The sequence below is a fragment of the Lactuca virosa genome, chromosome 4 (genome assembly GCF_052849685.1).
Source record: "Lactuca virosa cultivar CGN04683 chromosome 4, Lactuca_virosa_CGN04683_v6, whole genome shotgun sequence".
In the NCBI taxonomy this organism is placed as follows: Eukaryota; Viridiplantae; Streptophyta; class Magnoliopsida; order Asterales; family Asteraceae; genus Lactuca; species Lactuca virosa.
In genome coordinates this window covers 434,536,242-434,555,538 of record NC_136429.1, presented here as the reverse complement: position 1 = coordinate 434,555,538, position 19,297 = coordinate 434,536,242, and the positions used below count along the sequence as shown (strand labels likewise).

General features: G+C 39.1%; 2 protein-coding genes across 2 annotated transcripts; both read right to left on the bottom strand.

The window, feature by feature from the left end:
* Positions 1-5,756: 5,756 nt before the first annotated feature.
* On the bottom strand, positions 5,757-8,504 carry LOC145106647 (uncharacterized). Its single transcript, XM_079043599.1, has 7 exons — positions 8,438-8,504; positions 8,125-8,253; positions 7,152-7,785; positions 6,366-6,624; positions 6,136-6,306; positions 5,914-6,011; positions 5,757-5,760 (listed from the first exon to the last, which is right to left on the bottom strand). Exons 1-7 carry the CDS (start codon positions 8,502-8,504, stop codon positions 5,757-5,759), a joined length of 1,362 nt encoding a protein of 453 aa, XP_078899725.1.
* A 7,757-nt stretch (positions 8,505-16,261) lies between these two features.
* Positions 16,262-16,804, bottom strand: LOC145106646 (uncharacterized). Its single transcript, XM_079043598.1, has one exon. It carries the CDS (start codon positions 16,802-16,804, stop codon positions 16,262-16,264), a length of 543 nt encoding a protein of 180 aa, XP_078899724.1.
* Positions 16,805-19,297: the final 2,493 nt, after the last annotated feature.

Here is a 19,297-nt window from a genome sequence, read left to right as displayed (position 1 = left end):
GAAAGATCAAGGTCCTGAGAAACAAGGAGGTGCCCCTGGTTCAGGTCCAGTGGCAACATCGGAGAGGGTCCGAGCTGACTTGGGAGCCGGAGTCGGAGATGCGGGAGCAGCATCCAGACTTGTTTGTAGAGCGAGACTTCGAGGGCGAAGTCTGATTATAGTGGGGGAGAATTGTAACATCCGGATTTTCGGGTATGTTATTTTTTTAATTATTTATTTTGAGGATCATGGATCTACTCGACGAGTTGGTGCTATAACTCGTCGAGTAGAAGCGGGGTAGCCACGTGAGTTTAATGAACTACTCGACGAGTCCAAGAGTAGACTCGCTGAGTAGGCACTGTAAGTGGAAACCCTAAATCCCCGGGCCTGCACCCTATTCAAAGGACCTTATGGCCCTCATTTGCGGCTACCTTCGTCCTTGAGAGTACCAGAGCATCTGTGAGTCTTGTGAGTGAGAAAAGAGGCCATTGTTCACCATTTCTTGTGTGTTTTAGCAAGAAGGAAGGAGGAACGACAAGCTAGGCGGGTTGGGGAGCTTGGATCAACTTCCATTTGATCAGAGGAAGCTGTTGGAGGGATTAATCTGTGCTTATTCTCGTATTTTTGATGATTTAGTTGAATCTAGGGTTTTGTTTTTGCATTATTTAGCTTGAATATGGAGTGTGTAAGGTCCCAAGGTGAAATGATTCTTAGATATGGACCTTAAGAGGTCCAGAGAGCCCCTATCACTCTGCTTTATGTCATTCCTTTGAAGTTATGAACCTAGGTGGCCATTTTAGTAGTTATTTCACCAAAAGAAGCCTTGGGTGCGTTGCATGTGAGTCAAGATTCGACCTTTACGTGGTTATTGGTCGTGGGGAAGTCAGATCTATAGTTTAGAGAAGCAGATTTGACCTTAGAAGGTCAGTTGAGTGTTGTCATGGGAGCAACTCTCCGAGTCCATAAGTGGACTCGACGAGTCGAGTCGGGGTTGCCCCGCGATTCGTTGCAGAGAAACCCGGCGAATGGAGGAGGGACTCGACGTGTCAAGTGAGGCTTAGAAGGATTCAGAGGACCCGCATGGACTCGTCGAGTCGCCCAGATGCACTCGACGAGTCTGGTCAAAGTTTGACCGTTGACTAGAGTTGACTCCGTTGACTTTTAGGGTTGAGTCAATGTTTGGACTGGTGAGCCAGTGGAGGGGTAGAATGGTCTTTTACCCTTCCTAGAGAACTTAGAGAGGGTTTAGCCTAGTCTTTGAAAATCGTATTAATTAGAGTAACTATTTCATGTGATTAGGCGAAGGCTAGATCAGTATTTCCGAGTTCGAGGTTTACCGAGCTATCCGAGGTGAGTCTTCTCACTATATTTTACCTTGAGTGGTAAATAGGGTTATGTGACAGAGTATCTTGTATGCTATGTATGTGATGTGTTGCACTACATTATTTCTATGTGATTTATGTTGTGTGTATTCGAGAGTTCACAGAGTTAGGACCAGAGGGTCCACAGAGTTAGGGCCAGTGGGCCCACAGAGTTATAGCCTCGAGTGGCTAATATGTGTTATGTGTGGTATTTTGGGGAACTCACTAAGCATTTATGCTTACAGTGTTTTGTGTTATGTGTTTCAGGTACCAGTGAGGATCGCGAGAAGGCGCCGGCATGATCAGTACACACTTGTGGAGTTTTTATGTATTGTGATCTTGGGATGAATTTTATGGATTTGATATGTGATACATGGAGATTGATAAACAAAATTATATTATTTTTTTTTGCCAAAAATTGTTTTGGAATTTATGACGTTACAAAACGCATCTCGGGCCTTTTAAATGAAGTACGATGTTGCTTCGATACATTTTGGCCAACTTACGATCGAATGGAGGTAAGTTGCAATCGTATGAAGGTAATTTGTGATCGCATAAACATCATTTTCTCATCCATCTGAATTTTTGGGATGAAAAATCTTCGAAGTTAAGCAGCGAGCCAAACATGCAATCGCATAGAAAAGACATGCGATCGCATGCCTTTAATTTTATGTCTTTTTGATCTTTATTCCTCCTTACAAGCTGTTCTTGATCATTCCTCAGCATCTTTCCTTCGTTTAGACTCCAGTTACACTCCAAAGCGTCCAATAACGCATCCCAAACTCGCGTATTCATCCGTGTGCTCCAAATTGCCCTGAAAATCATAACAAACGTGAGCAGTACATGCATTCTAAAAAATAATCATGAAACACACAATACATAAGAATAATCGGAAGTTAGTTAGCTTTTTATAATAAAATACCGAGAAAATTATGCTAAAATATGCATATAAAATGCATCTAACAACCCCCCCCCCCCCCAAGCTTAGACCTTACTTGTCCTTAAGTAAGGAAAGGATAACATTGGAAATATAATAGAAGGTAAGGGTAGAAAGGGAATAACCTAGACAGATTAACAACTAAAAAGGGAAACCTAACTAGCAAGATCAACAGAAAAAATAAAAAGAACATGGAATAAAAAATGCATGCAAAAACAAAACAAAATGATAAATGAACAAACAATGATACGGACTTTACATCGAGGGGGGCTCCAATCACTAATACCTAGGCGACCATCCTGCTACCTTTCATGTATCACAGACTCCCAAAGTCAGGAAGACCACAAAACGGTGTAACCCAATAGTCCAACCATAGTTTTATTTAAACTTTATATCTTAATTAGCTTTGTGAGCGAAAATAACACAGTCCAGGATCTCATGTCCTTAAGACTATATAGTCAAGAATCAGAATCGGCGCATCCTTAAGAACCCGTCATGGCAAATTAGCTTTCACTGAACCAGTGAGCCCACCCGAAGGGGCCCAGCTCCTATGCTTTCACTTTTTCGAGAGCCACAAGTATCATATCACACAGTTCTTCATTCGCCAGATTTGACTTTGAGATGGCTTCTGTTTCGATTGAACTTGAATTAGTATCTTCGTTTTGAGCTTCACTTCTTCAATCAACTTTTTGAATTTCTTAAAATTTCTTTGATTGAGTGTTTGAAATTTTGACTTGGGTACTAGATATGACAGTTGTACCCTTTCTTCCTTTGTGACTGTGTGGATCTGATACTCAACCTCTCTGTTACCGTGAGGGTAACGCGTGTCAACAAATAGGTCAGTGTTTTGTGGGTCCAGAGTTGTCAATAAAGATTCTTTCTAAACATTCAAAAGAAAATCATCCCAAAGTTGTTATTACCGCCTACAAAAACGTTTCAGTATGCCATTTTTTATTATCTAAAGTTAGGGTCTCGAATTACGGTGTTTGGGTCCCCTAGTTATAACAGCTGATTCTACACTTCTAATAACGATCCCCTCGCTTCGGATTTTTTTCATTTTCATTTTCATTTTCCCACTTTGCGGAGCTATCGTATGTAAAGATTTTCCTCATCTCGTTTTTTTTGAAATCATAATAAAAACAAAAAAAATCTTTTTTTGATTTTTTTTAGGCAAATACAAAAATGCAGAAAATGAAATTTTTTTTAGAGAAACTAGGAAGAAAAATGGAAAATAAGAACATAAACGAAAAATCTTTTTGGATTTTTTTAAAAAATTTTAGTTTTTTTTTTATTTTTTGGATTTGTAAAAAAGACTTTGTACAGAAAGATGACAAATCCCCTCCCCAAGCATAAAATTAAGCATTTTCCTCAATGCTTAGGGAGGAGCGGAAAACGACTAATGCGGTGGGGGCGGAAAACGACTGTAAAACTCATCGCGAAAGTCGATGAATTCATCTCGATAACCTACAACCTCGTCGCAAAACCTGGAAACCTGAGTGCTATAAAGTTGATAGTATAAGCGGAGACCAGTCATACTCTGCTGAAGAGTAGTGATATCCTGGCGAATGTCAAGGTAGTGCTGATAAGTGAAGGGGGGTCGAGATTAGGATGGGGTGACTGTGTATGACGGGGCTCATCATAAAATTCAGTCTGTATAGGATTAGGCTTACTATAATAGTTGTGGTGGACAACCCGGAGTGGGGTGGCATCCGTGTGGATGTACATTAGACGAGGATGGTATATCAGGGTGCTGAGAGGAAGATGGTCCACTAGGAGGGAATCACGTGGGAACCTGTTGTGCCTGACGTGGGGTAGGAAGTGGTTGAATGTTCGACTAGAGAACCCACTCGGTCTCACTAATGGGGTCAGCGAGGCCGATGACATTAGGACCTGTGACTTCGAAATAGAGGGAGCGTCCTCGCATCCAAACATACCCACCCGAAGCGGGACGTAACATGTGCATGGCCCGAAGGTTCTGCAAGGTCAAGCGAAAGGAGTCACCCGAAAAGAATGTATACTCCGAGGGAAATTGCTCTGATACAGAGCAGGCAATGACCGTGATCAGACCACTACAACGAATGACACAGCCGGTGGTGAGGTGTATAACTCTATGGAATCTCTTGATGATTAAATCACCAAGATGGGGACGGTACAATCCGGTAACCATGCATCATAAAATGAAGAGCTCCGCTTTACCGGCTTTGGTGGTCTCGCCTTTTCATAAATGATGTTGGAGATCATTTTTAACACTATTTTTAAAACCGGATGGACGATACTGGTCTAAAGGGATTGGGACGCCTCGTAATGGTTCAATCCCGTGATAGAATGCCAAAAATCGTGTACGTTAAAACCAACGATAGGTTGAGACAGGTTTGTGATGGGTGCATGGAAAAAGGTGCATAGCTAATCAATGTGGATGGAGTGGGGCATGCTGAAATATCGGAAAGAAAAGTTCCCCTCGTGGTTAACTTCACTCATAGTGGCTAAGAACTCTCTGGTCAATAGAGGACAAGTGGAAAAATTTGCGCCTAGAAGACGCTCCCAGCCAATATTGGAAAAAAGAGCATGAACGCCATCATAAATATGGAGGTCGCGCATTAAGGTGCGACCGGGGGACCAGGACTGCGGTAAGATCTCTCACTCAAGAAGTTGCTGATAGCAGTCCAAAGCAGCATGGGATCCTAAGCCTACGGTCAAATTATTCGTGTGGACAATATATGACGCGTACTGAGTGCCAGCATTTCGGCGCGAGCACGTGGGTCTAGGAGGCATGTTCAGGTCAGCAGTTGGGACAAGTCAGGCACAATTTCCAAATAAATAAATATCAAGTACAATTAAACCTTCTAACTACTCGCAAGCTGACAGATATATAACAGAAATTAAAGAGCTCAATTTCATAACGAATATACCTGACTGCGCGCTGAGTAGCAGTTTATTTTTCGTGTCTGAAATATTTCTGAATTTTCAAATTCTATTCAGATGAAACTCTTTTAAACTGTGTCCGGAGCAAACGCTTCAAGTTTTAGGTCATGCGGAACTCTAACGGTGCGTAGATCTGAAAAAGAAACTCGCAAAAATTCAAATTTTCAAACGGAGAAAATGAGAATTCTGAAGAATTTCAACCATGGAATTGAGATTTTGTTACCGTAGGAATGTAGTAGAAGTAAAAAAAGAAGAGACTGATACCTCACTTGCTTGATTTGGATAAAAAGCGAATGATTTGAGGGTGTTACATGGTCGAAAAGTCAAAACATGTGATCGCATAAGGTAAACCTGCGATCGCATAAACTCAATTTTTTTGTTGATAACGGCTCAAAAATCCTTGAAGACCACACACGATCGAAAAAAGATGAAAGTTGCGATCACATGAACTGAACCTGCGATCGCATGTTCCAAAAAAATGGTTTTTTTAAAATTTTTGCAAACTCTCTTTGTTCCTTTGTACGAAAAACACGTTTCGATAAAAAGAAAACAACCAATTAACTAAAAACACACAAAAATTAAAGATAAGTTGCAAAAACGAAAATAAATAGCAAACGCCCGGGTTGCCTCCCGGTAAGCTGCCCGTTTTTACTGTCGTTGGCTCGACGTTGTTACTAGATTCCTTCAATTGCGGTAGGTCGGGACCTCGACTACCTCCAATTCTTCATTCGTGACTTGGAACCCTTCGTAAAAAGGTTTGAGACAGTGACCATTAACTTTAAAGATCTTTCCTGGTTTTTCACTCTTGATTTCTATGGCACCATGATAAAACACGTTAGTAACAACAAAAGGTCTTACCCAACGACACCTTAATTTACCAGAAATAAGTGTGAAACGAGAGTGATACAAGAGTACATTTTGAACGGTAATAAATACCTTTCGTGAGATCATTTTGTCATGAAAACCTTTCGTCTTCTCCTTATAGATTGCTTCGTTCTCGTACGCATCGTTCCGGATTTCCTGTAGTTCTTGGATGTCCAATTTCCTCTTCTTTCCAGCCTCATCCATGCTCATATTCATGTTCTTGATAGCCCAGTATGTTGGATGCTCCAATTCAACCGGTAATCGACAAGGTTTTCCAAAAACTATCCGATATGGTGACATACCGATTGATGTCTTGTATGTTGTCCGGTGAGCCCATATGCATCATCCAATCGAATGCTCCAATCTTTCTTGACTGGATTGATGGTTTTCTCTATAATACCCTTGATTTTCCTGATTAAAGCTTCTGCTTGCCCGTTGGTTTGCGGGTGGTATGTTGTGGATACCCGATGTGTGACACCATATTTCTTGAGAACTGCTTCGAGGGTGCGGTTACAGAAATGCGTATCACGATCACTAATGATAGCTTTCGGTGTCCCGAACCTAGCAAAGATATTTGTCTTGACAAATTCAACTAGAACTTTGGCATCATCTATTCATGTAGCTTTTGCTTCGACCCATTTGGACACATAATCCACGGCAAGTAAAATCTATACAAACCCAAAGGATGGTGGAAACGGACCCATGAAATCTATACCCCAAACGTCAAAGATTACACATACTAAGATTGGAGTGAGTGGCATCTGATTCCGAGATGTTAAAGACCCACTCATCTGGCATCGGTCACAAGTTTTGCAAAACAGAAAAGAGTCGCGAAAAATATGAGGCCAATAAAGACCGCTTTCCAAAACCTTGTGTGAGGTTCGTTGTGGACCATAATGCCCTCCACAAGCTTTTGAATGGAAAAAATTCATAATTGATTTAAATTCATCTTGGGGCACACATCTTCTAATGACTTGATCAGCGCAGTGTTTCCGTAAATATGGCTCATCCCAGACGTATCTTTTCGCCTCCTTCTTTATTTTAACTTTATTAGCTCGGGTGAGATCTCAAGGGAGTTCTCTAGAGACCAAGTAGTCACTATATCAGCAAACCGTGGAGGGTTCTGAACAATGAACAAATGCTCATTAGGAAAGGTTTCACGAATCAGCGTCGGGTCTTCAGGTGGGGTGAGTCGACTCATATAATCAGCCACCAGATTTTCTTTCCCGCTTTTGTCTTTGATCTCTATATCGAATTCCTGTAGCAGCAGAATCCATCTGATCAACCTTGGCTTTGAATCTTTTTTTGCGAGAAGGTACCGAATGGCTGCATGATCATCAAAAATGATAACTTTCGTCCCCAGCAAGTATTGTTTGAACTTCTCCAACGCGAAAACAATTGACAACAACTCTTTTGCTGTGGTGGAATAATTTGCTTGCGTGTTGTCCAAAGTCTTCGAAGAGTAATAGATAACATGGGGTACCCGGTGTTTCCTTTGTCCCAACACAACTCCAACAGCAGAATTACTTACATCACACATTATTTCGAATGGCAGACTCCAGTCAGGTGGTTGAATAATAGGGGCAGAAGTGAGCAGATTTTTCAGAAAGTCAAAAGCCTTCTTGCAATCTTCAATGAAGTCAAACTTGGCATCTTTTTGCAGCAACAAGCACATGGGAGCTGATATCTTCGAAAAGTCTTTTATGAACCTCCAGTAAAAACCTGCATGACCAAGAAAAGAACGCACTTCCCGAACACTCCTCGGGTAGGGTAAGAGTTTTATAACATCTATTTTTGCTTTGCCTACTTCTAACCCTTTTTTTTTAAATAATATGACCCAAAATCAGACCTTGGTCAACCATAAAGTGGCATCTTTCAAAATTTAAGACCAAGTCTGTTTCAATACATCTTTGCAAAATTTTTGTGAGGTTTTTCAGACAAATATCAAAGGAGTCTCCATAGTCGGTAAGACTTCTATGGTATTTTCGACATATTTAGAAAAGATACTTACTATACACCTTTGGAAGGTGGCGGGTGTGTCGTAAAGCCCGAATGGAATACGTCTGTATACGAATGTCCCGAATGGGCAGGTGAAGGTCGTTTTCTCCTGATCTTCTGGAGCAACTGGCATCTGATGGAAACCTGAGAATCCATCCAGGAAGCAATGATGGGATTTTTCAGCAAGCCTCTCTAACATTTGATCAATGAATGGGAGTGGAAAATTATCTTTTCGAGTGGTTGCGTTCAATTTTTTGTAGTCGATACAAACACGCCATCCGTTCTGAACTCGAGTTGGAACCAGCTCCCCCTCTTTGTTTTCTACCCTGTCACTCCATTTTTTTCGGTACGACTTGAACCAGACTAACACATTTACTGTCAGATATTGGGTATATCATTCCAGCATCCAATAGCTTCATAACTTCTTTTTTAACCACCTCCATCATTGGTGGGTTTAGTCTGCGGTGGTCTTCTCACGAGGGCTTATAATCTTCGTCCATCAGAATTTTTTGCATGCAGAGAGATGAACTCCTTTGATGTCTGCAATGGTCCATCAAATCGTGATTTTATATTGTTCAAAATTCTGTTCAGTTCAGATTCTTCTTTTTCTGACAACTTGTTGGATATGATGACTAGAAGTGTTTCTTTTTCTCCAAGGTATGCATATTTCAGGTGTTCTGGAAGTATCTTCAGCTCCAAGATGGGTGCTTGCACTCTAAAGGAAGAAGTTTGGAGTTAGAAACTGGTAATTTAAGCGTTTAGGTATCATACCTCAACTTTCTCTACTGGTCCATATGAGCTGTCATTTCCTGCACTTGTTTGTCAACAACATATTTTTCTAATAAAACTTGGGCTGGATTAACAGACATGTTTTTGTGGAGTACTAATGCTAGTGACTCACGGTTATCAATCTCAAAATATTCTGCATTTAATGGTTTAAGTACATCAAAGAAATTAAGGGCTGAAACATCATCTGGATAACGCATGGCATTATAAATATTAATATTGATAACTTCACCATTGAATTCGATGGAGAGGGTACCATCATAAACATCTATTTTAGTTCTGGCAGTTTTTAAAAATGGTCTCCCCAAAAGAATGGAACTGGAATTCGGTGAGTCGACATCTCCCATATCTAAGATGTAGAAATCAGGTGGGAATATCAGCTCATTCACTTGAACCAGAACGTCTTCCAACACACATTTTGGATGTACCACAGAACGATCAGTCAACTGAATGATAACTCATGCTCTTTTTAATGGCCCTACACCCGATAGTTTTAAAAAGTGAGTATGGAAAAATGTTTATTGAAGCACCTAAGTACAGCATGGCGCGTGACACTGAAAGGTTCCCCAACTTGCAAGGATCAATAAATACTCCTGGGTCCTTGCACTTTGGGGGTAGCCTTTTCTGTAAAACAGCTGAAACATTCTCACTTACTTTAACTGTTTCGTTTCCCTTTAATTTTATTTTTGAAGTACACAATTATTTCAGAAATTTTACGTATCAGGGTAGCTGTTTAATAGCATCAAGAAGGGGAATATTTACCACGATTTTTCTCTCACACCCCCAAACCGAAACGGCAGAAACGTTCGGGGGCGGATGACGTCATGTGCAGTATCACAACAATTACATAATAGTAATCAAAGTACAACAACCATGACATTGATAATATATATAGTTTTACATATGTGTTCAAATCAAAGTTTACTTGACACCAAAATGTATAGCAAAAACTAAAAGACGTGGCTCTATGAAGCTTCGTCTTCTCAAAACCTGTGGGTACCTATTTACTGATTCCCTGAGAATACAAGTAGTTTTAAAAAGAGTGTCAACATATAAGTTGGTGAGTTCATAAGCATGTTTGTATTTGAAATCTGTCATTTGTTCCTTGTAAGTATGTTCTTCCATAAAATCCTATATTTTCTGTTGTAAATGAATTGTAGTCTTAATACCATAAGACCAAAATGTGTAAGTGATGTTGTTGTACTCTGGAATAGTGTAACGTAGTTTTCTTATTAAATAAAACCATATGAAAATGAATGTTTCTCTGAAATGTAAGTTTCTTTGTAATGTAAGTTTCTCTGTAATGTAATTTTGACTGCAATGTAAAATAGTATGTTGTAAGTGTACTTGTATGAAAACTATGTAATTGTGTGTGTGTGCCTGGATCCACCAACTGTAATGTAAAATATTGTATTGTAGTTTTATTATTTAATAAAACTATATGAAGTTGTTTACGTATTCGTACACTAATCGTATTGTTCAACACCAAATTGTGAGTTATCATAACCATGCTTGATGACCTAAGATGGCCTGAACACGACATTCTTCAGGCGTCGGAATCGGTACGACATTTGTCACGCCAGGCCTACCGGCCTAACTGTAGCTAACAGTTAAGATGTGGGATTGTCAGTCCCGTATAGATCTATACAAAAGTGTCACTCTCTCCCTCCAGGAGACTCTAGTTATAATTTCAGGGCTTGGTTGGTACTTAGATAAGTACTTGAAGTATGTCTCACAAAGCTATATCAACGGTTATGTGTAGAATAATGAAAAGTTACTTTGTAATGAATAATATGTATGTATGTTTCATAAATTATACCTATTATAGTTCATAGGTTTGTTTCCGTAGTAGTGTACTGTATTCGTATGTATTGGTATGACCCATACTGGTTCCTCCTGTGATCACTTAGCGTATACAAGTTATATATAATCAAGATCGAACGGACAGTCAAATGTGTGTATCTGCCCTAAGCTCACAACCAAACAAGGAACAGGAAATGAGGCGGAAGTCACACATTCCACTGCCTATCGGATCTTATTTATATATAACTCTGATGTATAAACTAAGGAATCATAGAATTAGCAATAAGGGTCCTTTATGTCTTACTAGTTTGTTAATAAGTAGTGAACCTTTCTGTATGTATGTTCCATAAACTATACTTATTATAGTTTATATGTTTGTTTCTGTATTGTAAATCTGAAAATCTTTGTACTTATAACAAGATTGCATGTTTGATATAGTAAATCTGTGATATAAATGTTCCGTGAATTTTATGTCCAAACGATAATAAAATAACTTGCAAAAATATTATTTTTGTTTAACATGTTTAAATAGTTTTTATACTTATATATATATATATATATATATATATATATATATATATATATATATATATATATATATATATATATATATATGTATGTATATATATATATATATATATATATATATATATATATATATATATATAAATATATTTCATATATAATTACGATTGAACAAACAGTCGAATAAATTATTCTACCCTAAGCCCACAACCAAACAAAGAACAGGAAATAAGGCGAAATCACAAATTCTAAGCCTGTTAAATCTTAATTATATAAGTATACATATATAAATATATATTTTAATAAAAACAACAATTGAAACCAATTGAAATAGTTTAGATATTAACACAAGATTTCCTTGTGTTTTATTTGTATTCCCCCCCCCCTAAAACAATGAAAAATCGTAAAAACGTACGATGTATGAACTCACCTTGTATGTGTGTTCTTGGTTGGGTACAACTTGGTCGCGATGATCCTCGGGATAGAATACGTGTAAATAACCATATCCTAATTATATTATACACGTAATTATATGTATAGATTAGATAACTAACAATTTAACATGATAAATAACATTAGTTTGTATAGATTACTTACTAATTGTGAAGAAGTTCCTGGGAATTGATTTGAGTGTTCTTATGAAAGTTTGAAGGTTTGAAGATTAACTGGGCAACTGTTTACAGATGTGAAGGATTTAATATGGGTTTTGAGAGCATATGAGTGAAATGTGTTTACTGTATGTGTTAAATGAATCCCATTTGTATCTTAAGTATGAAGGAAAAATGTAGGCGGTTGAGGTGATGTTTACGTTGGTAAATGGAATTAACACATTGGGAAGCTAAATATCTAGATATTTAAGGGGTTTACGTCCAAGATAAGGTTGATTTCGGTCCTAGCATGACCGAAATCACCTTGGTTGTTCTAGAAATGAATGATTTCGGTCCTAGTGGAGGAACCAAAACCGAAAACACAAACTTGTTCAAAGATGCTCAAAACCGCAAACCTTTTGTTTCTAGATGCTTAAGACCGAAATCACAATTGTTCCAAGATTCCCATGACCGAAATCACATATGTAAGGTATTATATTTGGATTTTAACTTCACCATTTGACTTATGTTGGCTCATATTATCTTATATAAACATATATATTCATGGTTTTCAATATATAAGTATTTATAACTTATATAAGTATGATTATCAAAGTATGCACATACAATAACTTATATAAACATGCCCTTGAGGCATTCAAAGTTCTTATTGTATTAGTGAAATGATACGGATTCACTTGTATACGGTTGTAGTTTAGACTTTTATTTAAATAAGTTTGATTTACATTGACTTGAAATAACGGGTTATTACATTATGCCCCCGTTAAAGGGAATTTCGTCCCGAATTTGTTTCTAAAGCGGTACTCATGAACTAGGGAGAAGATGTGGGTATTTTTGTTTCATTTGATCTTCCCGTTCCCAAGTGAATTCAGGTCCCCGCTTGGCATTCCAGCGAACCTTCACTATTGGTATACGACATTCTTTTGTTCTCTTGATTTCCCTGTTCATGATCTCCACTGGTTCTTCTACAAAGTGTAGACTCTCATTTAACTCGATTTCATCGAGTGTGATTACAAGAGTCTCGTCATACAGACACTTCTTTAGATTAGATACGTGAAAAGTGGGATGTATGTTACTGAGTTCATGCGGTAGTTTGAGTTTGTAAGCCATCGGGCCGATTCTAGCAAGAATCTCGAATGGTCCAATGTACCTTGGATTTAATTTTCCATGTTTGCCAAAATGTATCATTCCTTTCCAGGGTCAGACCTTTAAGAGGACGTGGTCACCAACCTGAAATTCCAAGGGTTTTCGTCGTTTATCCGCATAACTCTTTTGTCTGTCTCTAAAAGCTTGCAATCGTTCCCGGATTTGGACGATCTTTTCTGTTGTTTCTCGAATGATCTCGGGACTGGTTATAGTTCTCTCAGGTACTTGGTTCTTTGCCAGTTGCGTATCACCCACTTCAGCCCAACACATAGGGGATCTGCACTTACGGCCATAGAGGGTTTCAAACGGATCAACTTTGATGCTAGTGTGATAACTATTGTTGTACGAGAATTCAATGAGTGGTAAATGGGTATCCCAAGCTTTACCAAAATCTATCACACAAGCTCTCAACATGTCTTCTAGCGTTTGTATGGTTCTTTCGCTCTACCCGTCAGTCTGGGGATGGTACGTTGTACTCATGTCAATTTGGGTTCCCAAGGATTTTTCGCAGTGATTGCCAAAACCGCGAGGTAAATCTACTATCTCAATCAGAGATAATGGATATTGGCTCACCATGAAATCGTACTATCTCTTTTATGTATGTCCTTTTTAACTTCTCCATTTTTTCAGTTTCTTTTATTGGCAGGAAGTGCGCGGACTTGGTTAATCTATCGGCGATTACCCAAATGGTGTCATGACCACCCATTGTCCTAGGTAACTTGGTTATGAAATCCATAGTTATCCGCTCCCACTTCCATTCGGGCATTTCTGGTTGTTCTGGTAAACCCGAAGGCTTCTGGTATTCTACCTTAACTTTGGCGCAAGTTAGGCACTTGCACACATAGGTAGCAATTTCAGGTTTCATGTTTTGCCACCAACAGAGTTTCTTGAGGTCCAGATACATCTTGTCTAAACCTGGATGCACGGAGTATCGAGTTTTATGGGCTTCGTTCATGACAAGATCTTTGTAGCCACCAAACTTCGGTGCCCAAATCTGATTCATGAGATAACGAACTCCGTCACCCTTGACTTCTAGGTTTTTATCCATTCCTCTTAAGGCTTCACCTGCCATATTCTCGGGTTTCAAGGCTTCCAGCTGAGCCTCTTTGATCTGTGCGGAGAGGTGTGAATGGATTGTCATAATTAGTGACTTTACCCGGAGGCCCGAGTACTCTTTTTGACTAAGGGCATCTGCTACTACATTGGCTTTGCCGGTATGATAATGAATCTCGCATTCGTAATCATTGAGTAGTTCCACCCATCGTCGCTGTCTCATGTTAAGTTCTTTCTGATCGAATATATGTTGGAGGATTTTGTGGTCCGTAAAGACTATGCATTTCGTACCATAAAGGTAATGCCTCTAGATCTTTAGAGCAAAAACTACTGCTCCCAGTTTAAGGTCGTGCGTAGTATAGTTAACTTCGTGGTTCTTAAGCTGTCTCGAGGCATAGGAAATGACCTTTCCTCGTTGCATAAGAATGCAGCCTAGCCCTTGCTTGGACGCATCGTAGTAAACTATGAAATCTTCTGTCCCTTCTGGGAGGGACAAGATCGAAGCGCTGCATAGGGCTCGCTTCAATGTCTGGAAGGTAGTCTCTTGCTTCTCTTCCCAGTTGAAGGTTACACCCTTCTGACACAAAGTGGTAAGTGGCTTTGCAATCTTGGAGAAGTTTTGGATGAACCTTCTGTAGTAGCCAGCGAGGCCTAGAAATTGACGAATCTCTGTTAGGGTTCTCGGAGTCGTCCAATTTTCGATGGCTTTGATTTTGGAGGGATCCAGATGAATCCCTTTCTCGCTGACCACATGTCCTAGAACATCCACCTTTCGAATCCAAAATTCACACTTCGAGAACTTCACATACAATTTATCTGCCCTCAATGTTTCCAAGACTTATCGCAAGTGTTCGCTGTGCTCTTCCTTACTTTGGGAATAGACTAAATATCGTCGATGAAAACGACTACGAACTTGTCTAAGTAAGGTCAACACACACGGGTACAGGCGCATTCGTTAAACCGAAGGGCATCACTACGAATTCTTAGTGATCGTAGCGAGTTCTAAAAGCGGTCTTTGGAATTACATCCTCCTAGACTTGTAGCTGATGGTATCCTGATCTCAGGTCAATACTTGAAAAGAAACTTGCTCCTTGGAGTTGATCGAAGAGGTCGTCGATTCGGGGTAAAGGGTATCGATTTTTGATAGTAAGTTTATTTAATTCCCGGTATTCTATGCACATGCGGAACGATCCATCCTTATTCTTCACGAACAAGATCGATGCTCCCCAAGGTGAGAAGCTCGGTCTAATGAATCCTTTGCTGAGCAGTTCATTTAGTTGGCTGGATAGTTCCTGCATCTCTGATGGTGCAAGACGATATGGGGATTTGGCTACGAGGGTAACTCCGGGAATCAAGTCGATTCGGAATTCGACTTGGCGTTCAGGAGGAACTCCTGGGAGATCTTCGGGGAAAATATCGGGAAAGTTACAGACTTCAGGAATGCTCTCGATGTCTTTTACTTCTTGTTTCTTATCTACCACGTGAGCTAAGAAGGCACATTATTCCTTGCGAAGATACTTTTGAGCCTTAATGCAAGAAATAATTTGAAGGTTCGTGTCGGGTTTGTCGCCATAAATGACGAGGGTCTCGCTGCTTGGTAGATTAAGACGAATGGCTTTTTCGAAACATAGGATATCAGCACAATGAGGACTTAACCAATCCATGCCGATAATGACATCGAATCTTTTTATTGAGACCGACATAAGGTCAATTTGGAAAGAGTAGTTGTTAAGAGTAAGTGTACATCCTATGTATATGTCGTTTGTGCTCTTGGTCTTTCCGTTTGCCATATGTACGATAAATGTGTCTTTTAGGATCTGCTATCGCTTCTTCGTGACCAATTGCCAATATTCTTCCCACACCACCATCATTCGTTTCTTTAGGACAATCTCTCTTGAAGTGTCCAATTTCACCACACCCATAACAAGCCTGGCTTACTCCAATGTTGGGGACTTGGGAGATTAGTTGTGCTGGTGCCTTACAGAAACGGGCAGTGTGTCCAATTCTGTTGCAGTTTCTACAATGCATTTCCCTGCAAACTCCCGTGTGATGGAAGTTGCACTTATTACACCTTGGCAGAGTTCCAACATATCGACTCGGGGTTGCTAAAGTAGCAGATACAGTGGTAGGAACAGAAGCAGGAATAACTGCAAGAACAGTAGCAGCGTGAACTGCCATCGTTTGTTGCTTAGTTGCGGGTTATTGAGACGATTTGCCTTTCCTTTTATTCCAGAACTTCTTTTTTCTGCCACCTTCTTTGGGTTGCTCAGGAATGGCTGTCATGGAGCCTTGGCGAACTCATGATCCACAAGTGATTGTGTCAGACGCTTGGCACTGTCAAAAGTAAGTGGATTTGCAGCTATAATGTTTCCTTGGATCGGGGGAGTTAGTCCCCAGATATACCTTTCCATTTTCTTACTTTCTGGGGTGACCATCCCAGGACAAAGAATAGCCAGGTCACTAAATCTGGCAGTGTACGCAGTAATGTCGGAGTTTTTCATCGTCAAAACCCAGAGTTCTTGCTCTAGTTTCTGCACCTCGCCCCTCGGGCAGTATTCTGCTAGCATTAGGACTTTTAAATCTTCCCAGCTCATAGCATTGGCTACTTGGAGAGATAACGACTTGACATAGCCGTTCCACCAAGAGAGGGCTCTATCCATGAAAGTGCATGCTGCAAATTTCACTTTGCTAGTTTCAGGGCACGCACAGATTTCAAATACCGATTCTGTTTTTTTGAACCAGCGTGTTAGGTCAATGACACCTCCGGTGTCATCAAAAGACTTGGGTTTGGCATTCATAAATTCTTTGTATGTACACTCCATCGGGTGCCCATGGCTTTCTCCGTGATAGAAGGGTTAGCACCACTACCCGCCACACTAGCACCACTTGCGTTGATTTGCGTCATGGCGGCTGCCACGGCGGCTGATACTACTGCTTGGAAAACAGCAGGGTCATACTGTAGAGGTGGGTGGCGGTGGTGGAATTGGTGGCGTGTTGTTGAAACACCTGTTTGATCTACGTGGCAGTATCTTTTTCTATTAAGTTTAAATAGGAAATAATGATAAGTCCTCCATAGTGGTTATGAGTCAGGTGTTATTGAACAAGATATATCTTAGTCCTAAACACATCATATCCTGACTTTTATAGTGTTCTGTTTAGCGATTTACAATGGAAGTCTACTAATATAAGTAAACAATCGCAATTTCAGCTAATGAAATTTATAGCAACACTTGTAACGAATTTGTATAATGTGACTCATACTGGGTCCTTTGTTTTCACATGATTAATTCTGGTAAGAAGGCCTTTCTCGACAACTAGTTTGTATAACTATCGAGGCCTAATTGTTGTTGTTCTAGTGTTATAGTGCCATAAAATACTCCTATAGTATTTTAACTTTATGTTTGGTTCTAGAGTTTCTCTTGTATATAGAGTTGGTAAGTTTTAGAATTTGTTGCAACACCACGATCACTCCCAAACACATGTTGGTCGTATCTCAAATAAATATAGTTGATCAGGCTATATTTATCCCAGATATGATTACATAACTGTCTAGGTTTAACTGCAATGTCCAACATCTAAATACTTTTGTGTAGTTCTTATTGTGATACTATTTCTAGTATGTATGCATGTTAGTATACTTCTTATGAAATACTTAGATTTTAAAAGTATACTTTTAGTCGGAGCATTTCATCCCCATTGTATTTATAATTGTATATCTTGTGTGGTTTGATATACTTAGTTCGCTATAAACAATGCTCTGATACCAATCAGTTACACCCCCAAACCGGAACGGCAGAAACGTTCGGGGGTGGATGACGTCATGTATAGTATCACAACAATTGCATAATAGTAATCAAAGTACAACAACCATGATATTGATAATATATATAGTTTTACATATGTGTTCAAATCAACGTTTACTTGACACCAAAATGTATAGAAAAAACTAAAAGACGTGGCTCTATGAAGCTCCGTCTTATCAAAACATGTGGGTACCTGTTTACTGATTCCCTGAGAATACAAGTAGTTATGAAAAGAGTGTCAACAATTAAGTTGGTGAGTTCATAAGCATGTTTGTATTTGAAATTTGTCATTTGTTCCTTGTAAGTATATTCTTCCAGAAAATCCTATATTTTCTGTTGTAAATGAATTGTAGTCTTAATACCATAAGACCAAAATGTGTGAGTGTTGTTGTTGTACTCTGGAATAGTATCACGTAGTTTTATTATTAAATAAAATCATATGAAAATGAATGTTTCTCTGAAATGTAAGTTTCTCTGTAATGTAAGTTTCTCTGCAATGTAAGTTTCACTGTAATGTAAAATAGTATGCTGTAAGTGTACTTGTATGAAAACTCTGTAAGTGTGTGTGTGTGCCTGGATCTACAAGCTATAATGTAAAATATTGTATTGTAGTTTTATTATTTAATAAAACTATATGAAGTTGTTTACATATTCCTACACTAATCGTATTGTTCAATACCAAATTATGAGTTATCATAACCATGCTTGATGACCTAAGATGGCCTGAATACGACGTTTTTTCAGGCGTCGGAATCGGTACGACATTTGTCACACCAGGCCTTCCGGCCTAACTGTAGCTAACAATTAAGGTGTGAGATTGTCAGTCCCGTATAGATCTATACACAAGTGTCATGCTCTCCCTCCAGGAGACTCTGGTTTTAATTTCAAGGCTTGGTTGGTACTTAGATAAGTACTTGAAGTATGTCTCACAAAGCTATATCGACGGTTACGTGTAGAATAATGAAAAGTTACTCTGCAATGAATAATATGTATGTATGTTTCATAAACTATACCTATTATAGTTTATAGGTTTGTTTCTGTAGTAGTGTACTGTAATCGTATGTATTGGTATGACCCATAACGGTTCCTCCTGTGATCACTTAGTGTATACAAGTTATATATAATCAAGATCGAACGGACAGTTGAATGTGTGTATCTGCCCTAAGCCCACAACCAAACAAGGAACAAGAAATGAGGCGGAAGTCACACATTCCACTGCCTATCGGATCTTATTTATATATAACTCTGATGTATAAACTAAGGAATCATAGAATTAGCAATAAGGGTCCTTTATGTCTTACTAGTTTTTTAATAAGTAGTGAACCTTTTTGTATGTATGTTCCATAAACTATACCTATTATAATTTATATGTTTGTAAATCTGAAAATCTTTGTACTTTTAACGAGTTTGCATGTTTGATATAGTAAATCTGTGATAGAGATGTTCCGTGAATTTTATGTCCAAACGACAATAAAATAACTTCCAAAAATATTCTTTTTGTTTACCATGTTT

Coding starts and splice junctions, on each gene's coding strand:
- LOC145106647 (XM_079043599.1), bottom strand. CDS start 8,504: ATGGAGGTGGTTAAAAAAGAAGTTATGAAGCTATTGGATGCTGGAATG. Junction 8,254..8,437: donor GATATACCCAATATCTGACA/GTAAATGTGTTA, acceptor ATCAAATGTTAG/AGAGGCTTGCTGAAAAATCC. Junction 6,307..6,365: donor AACATACAAGACATCAATCG/GTATGTCACCAT, acceptor GTTGAATTGGAG/CATCCAACATACTGGGCTAT.
- LOC145106646 (XM_079043598.1), bottom strand. CDS start 16,804: ATGGAGTGTACATACAAAGAATTTATGAATGCCAAACCCAAGTCTTTT.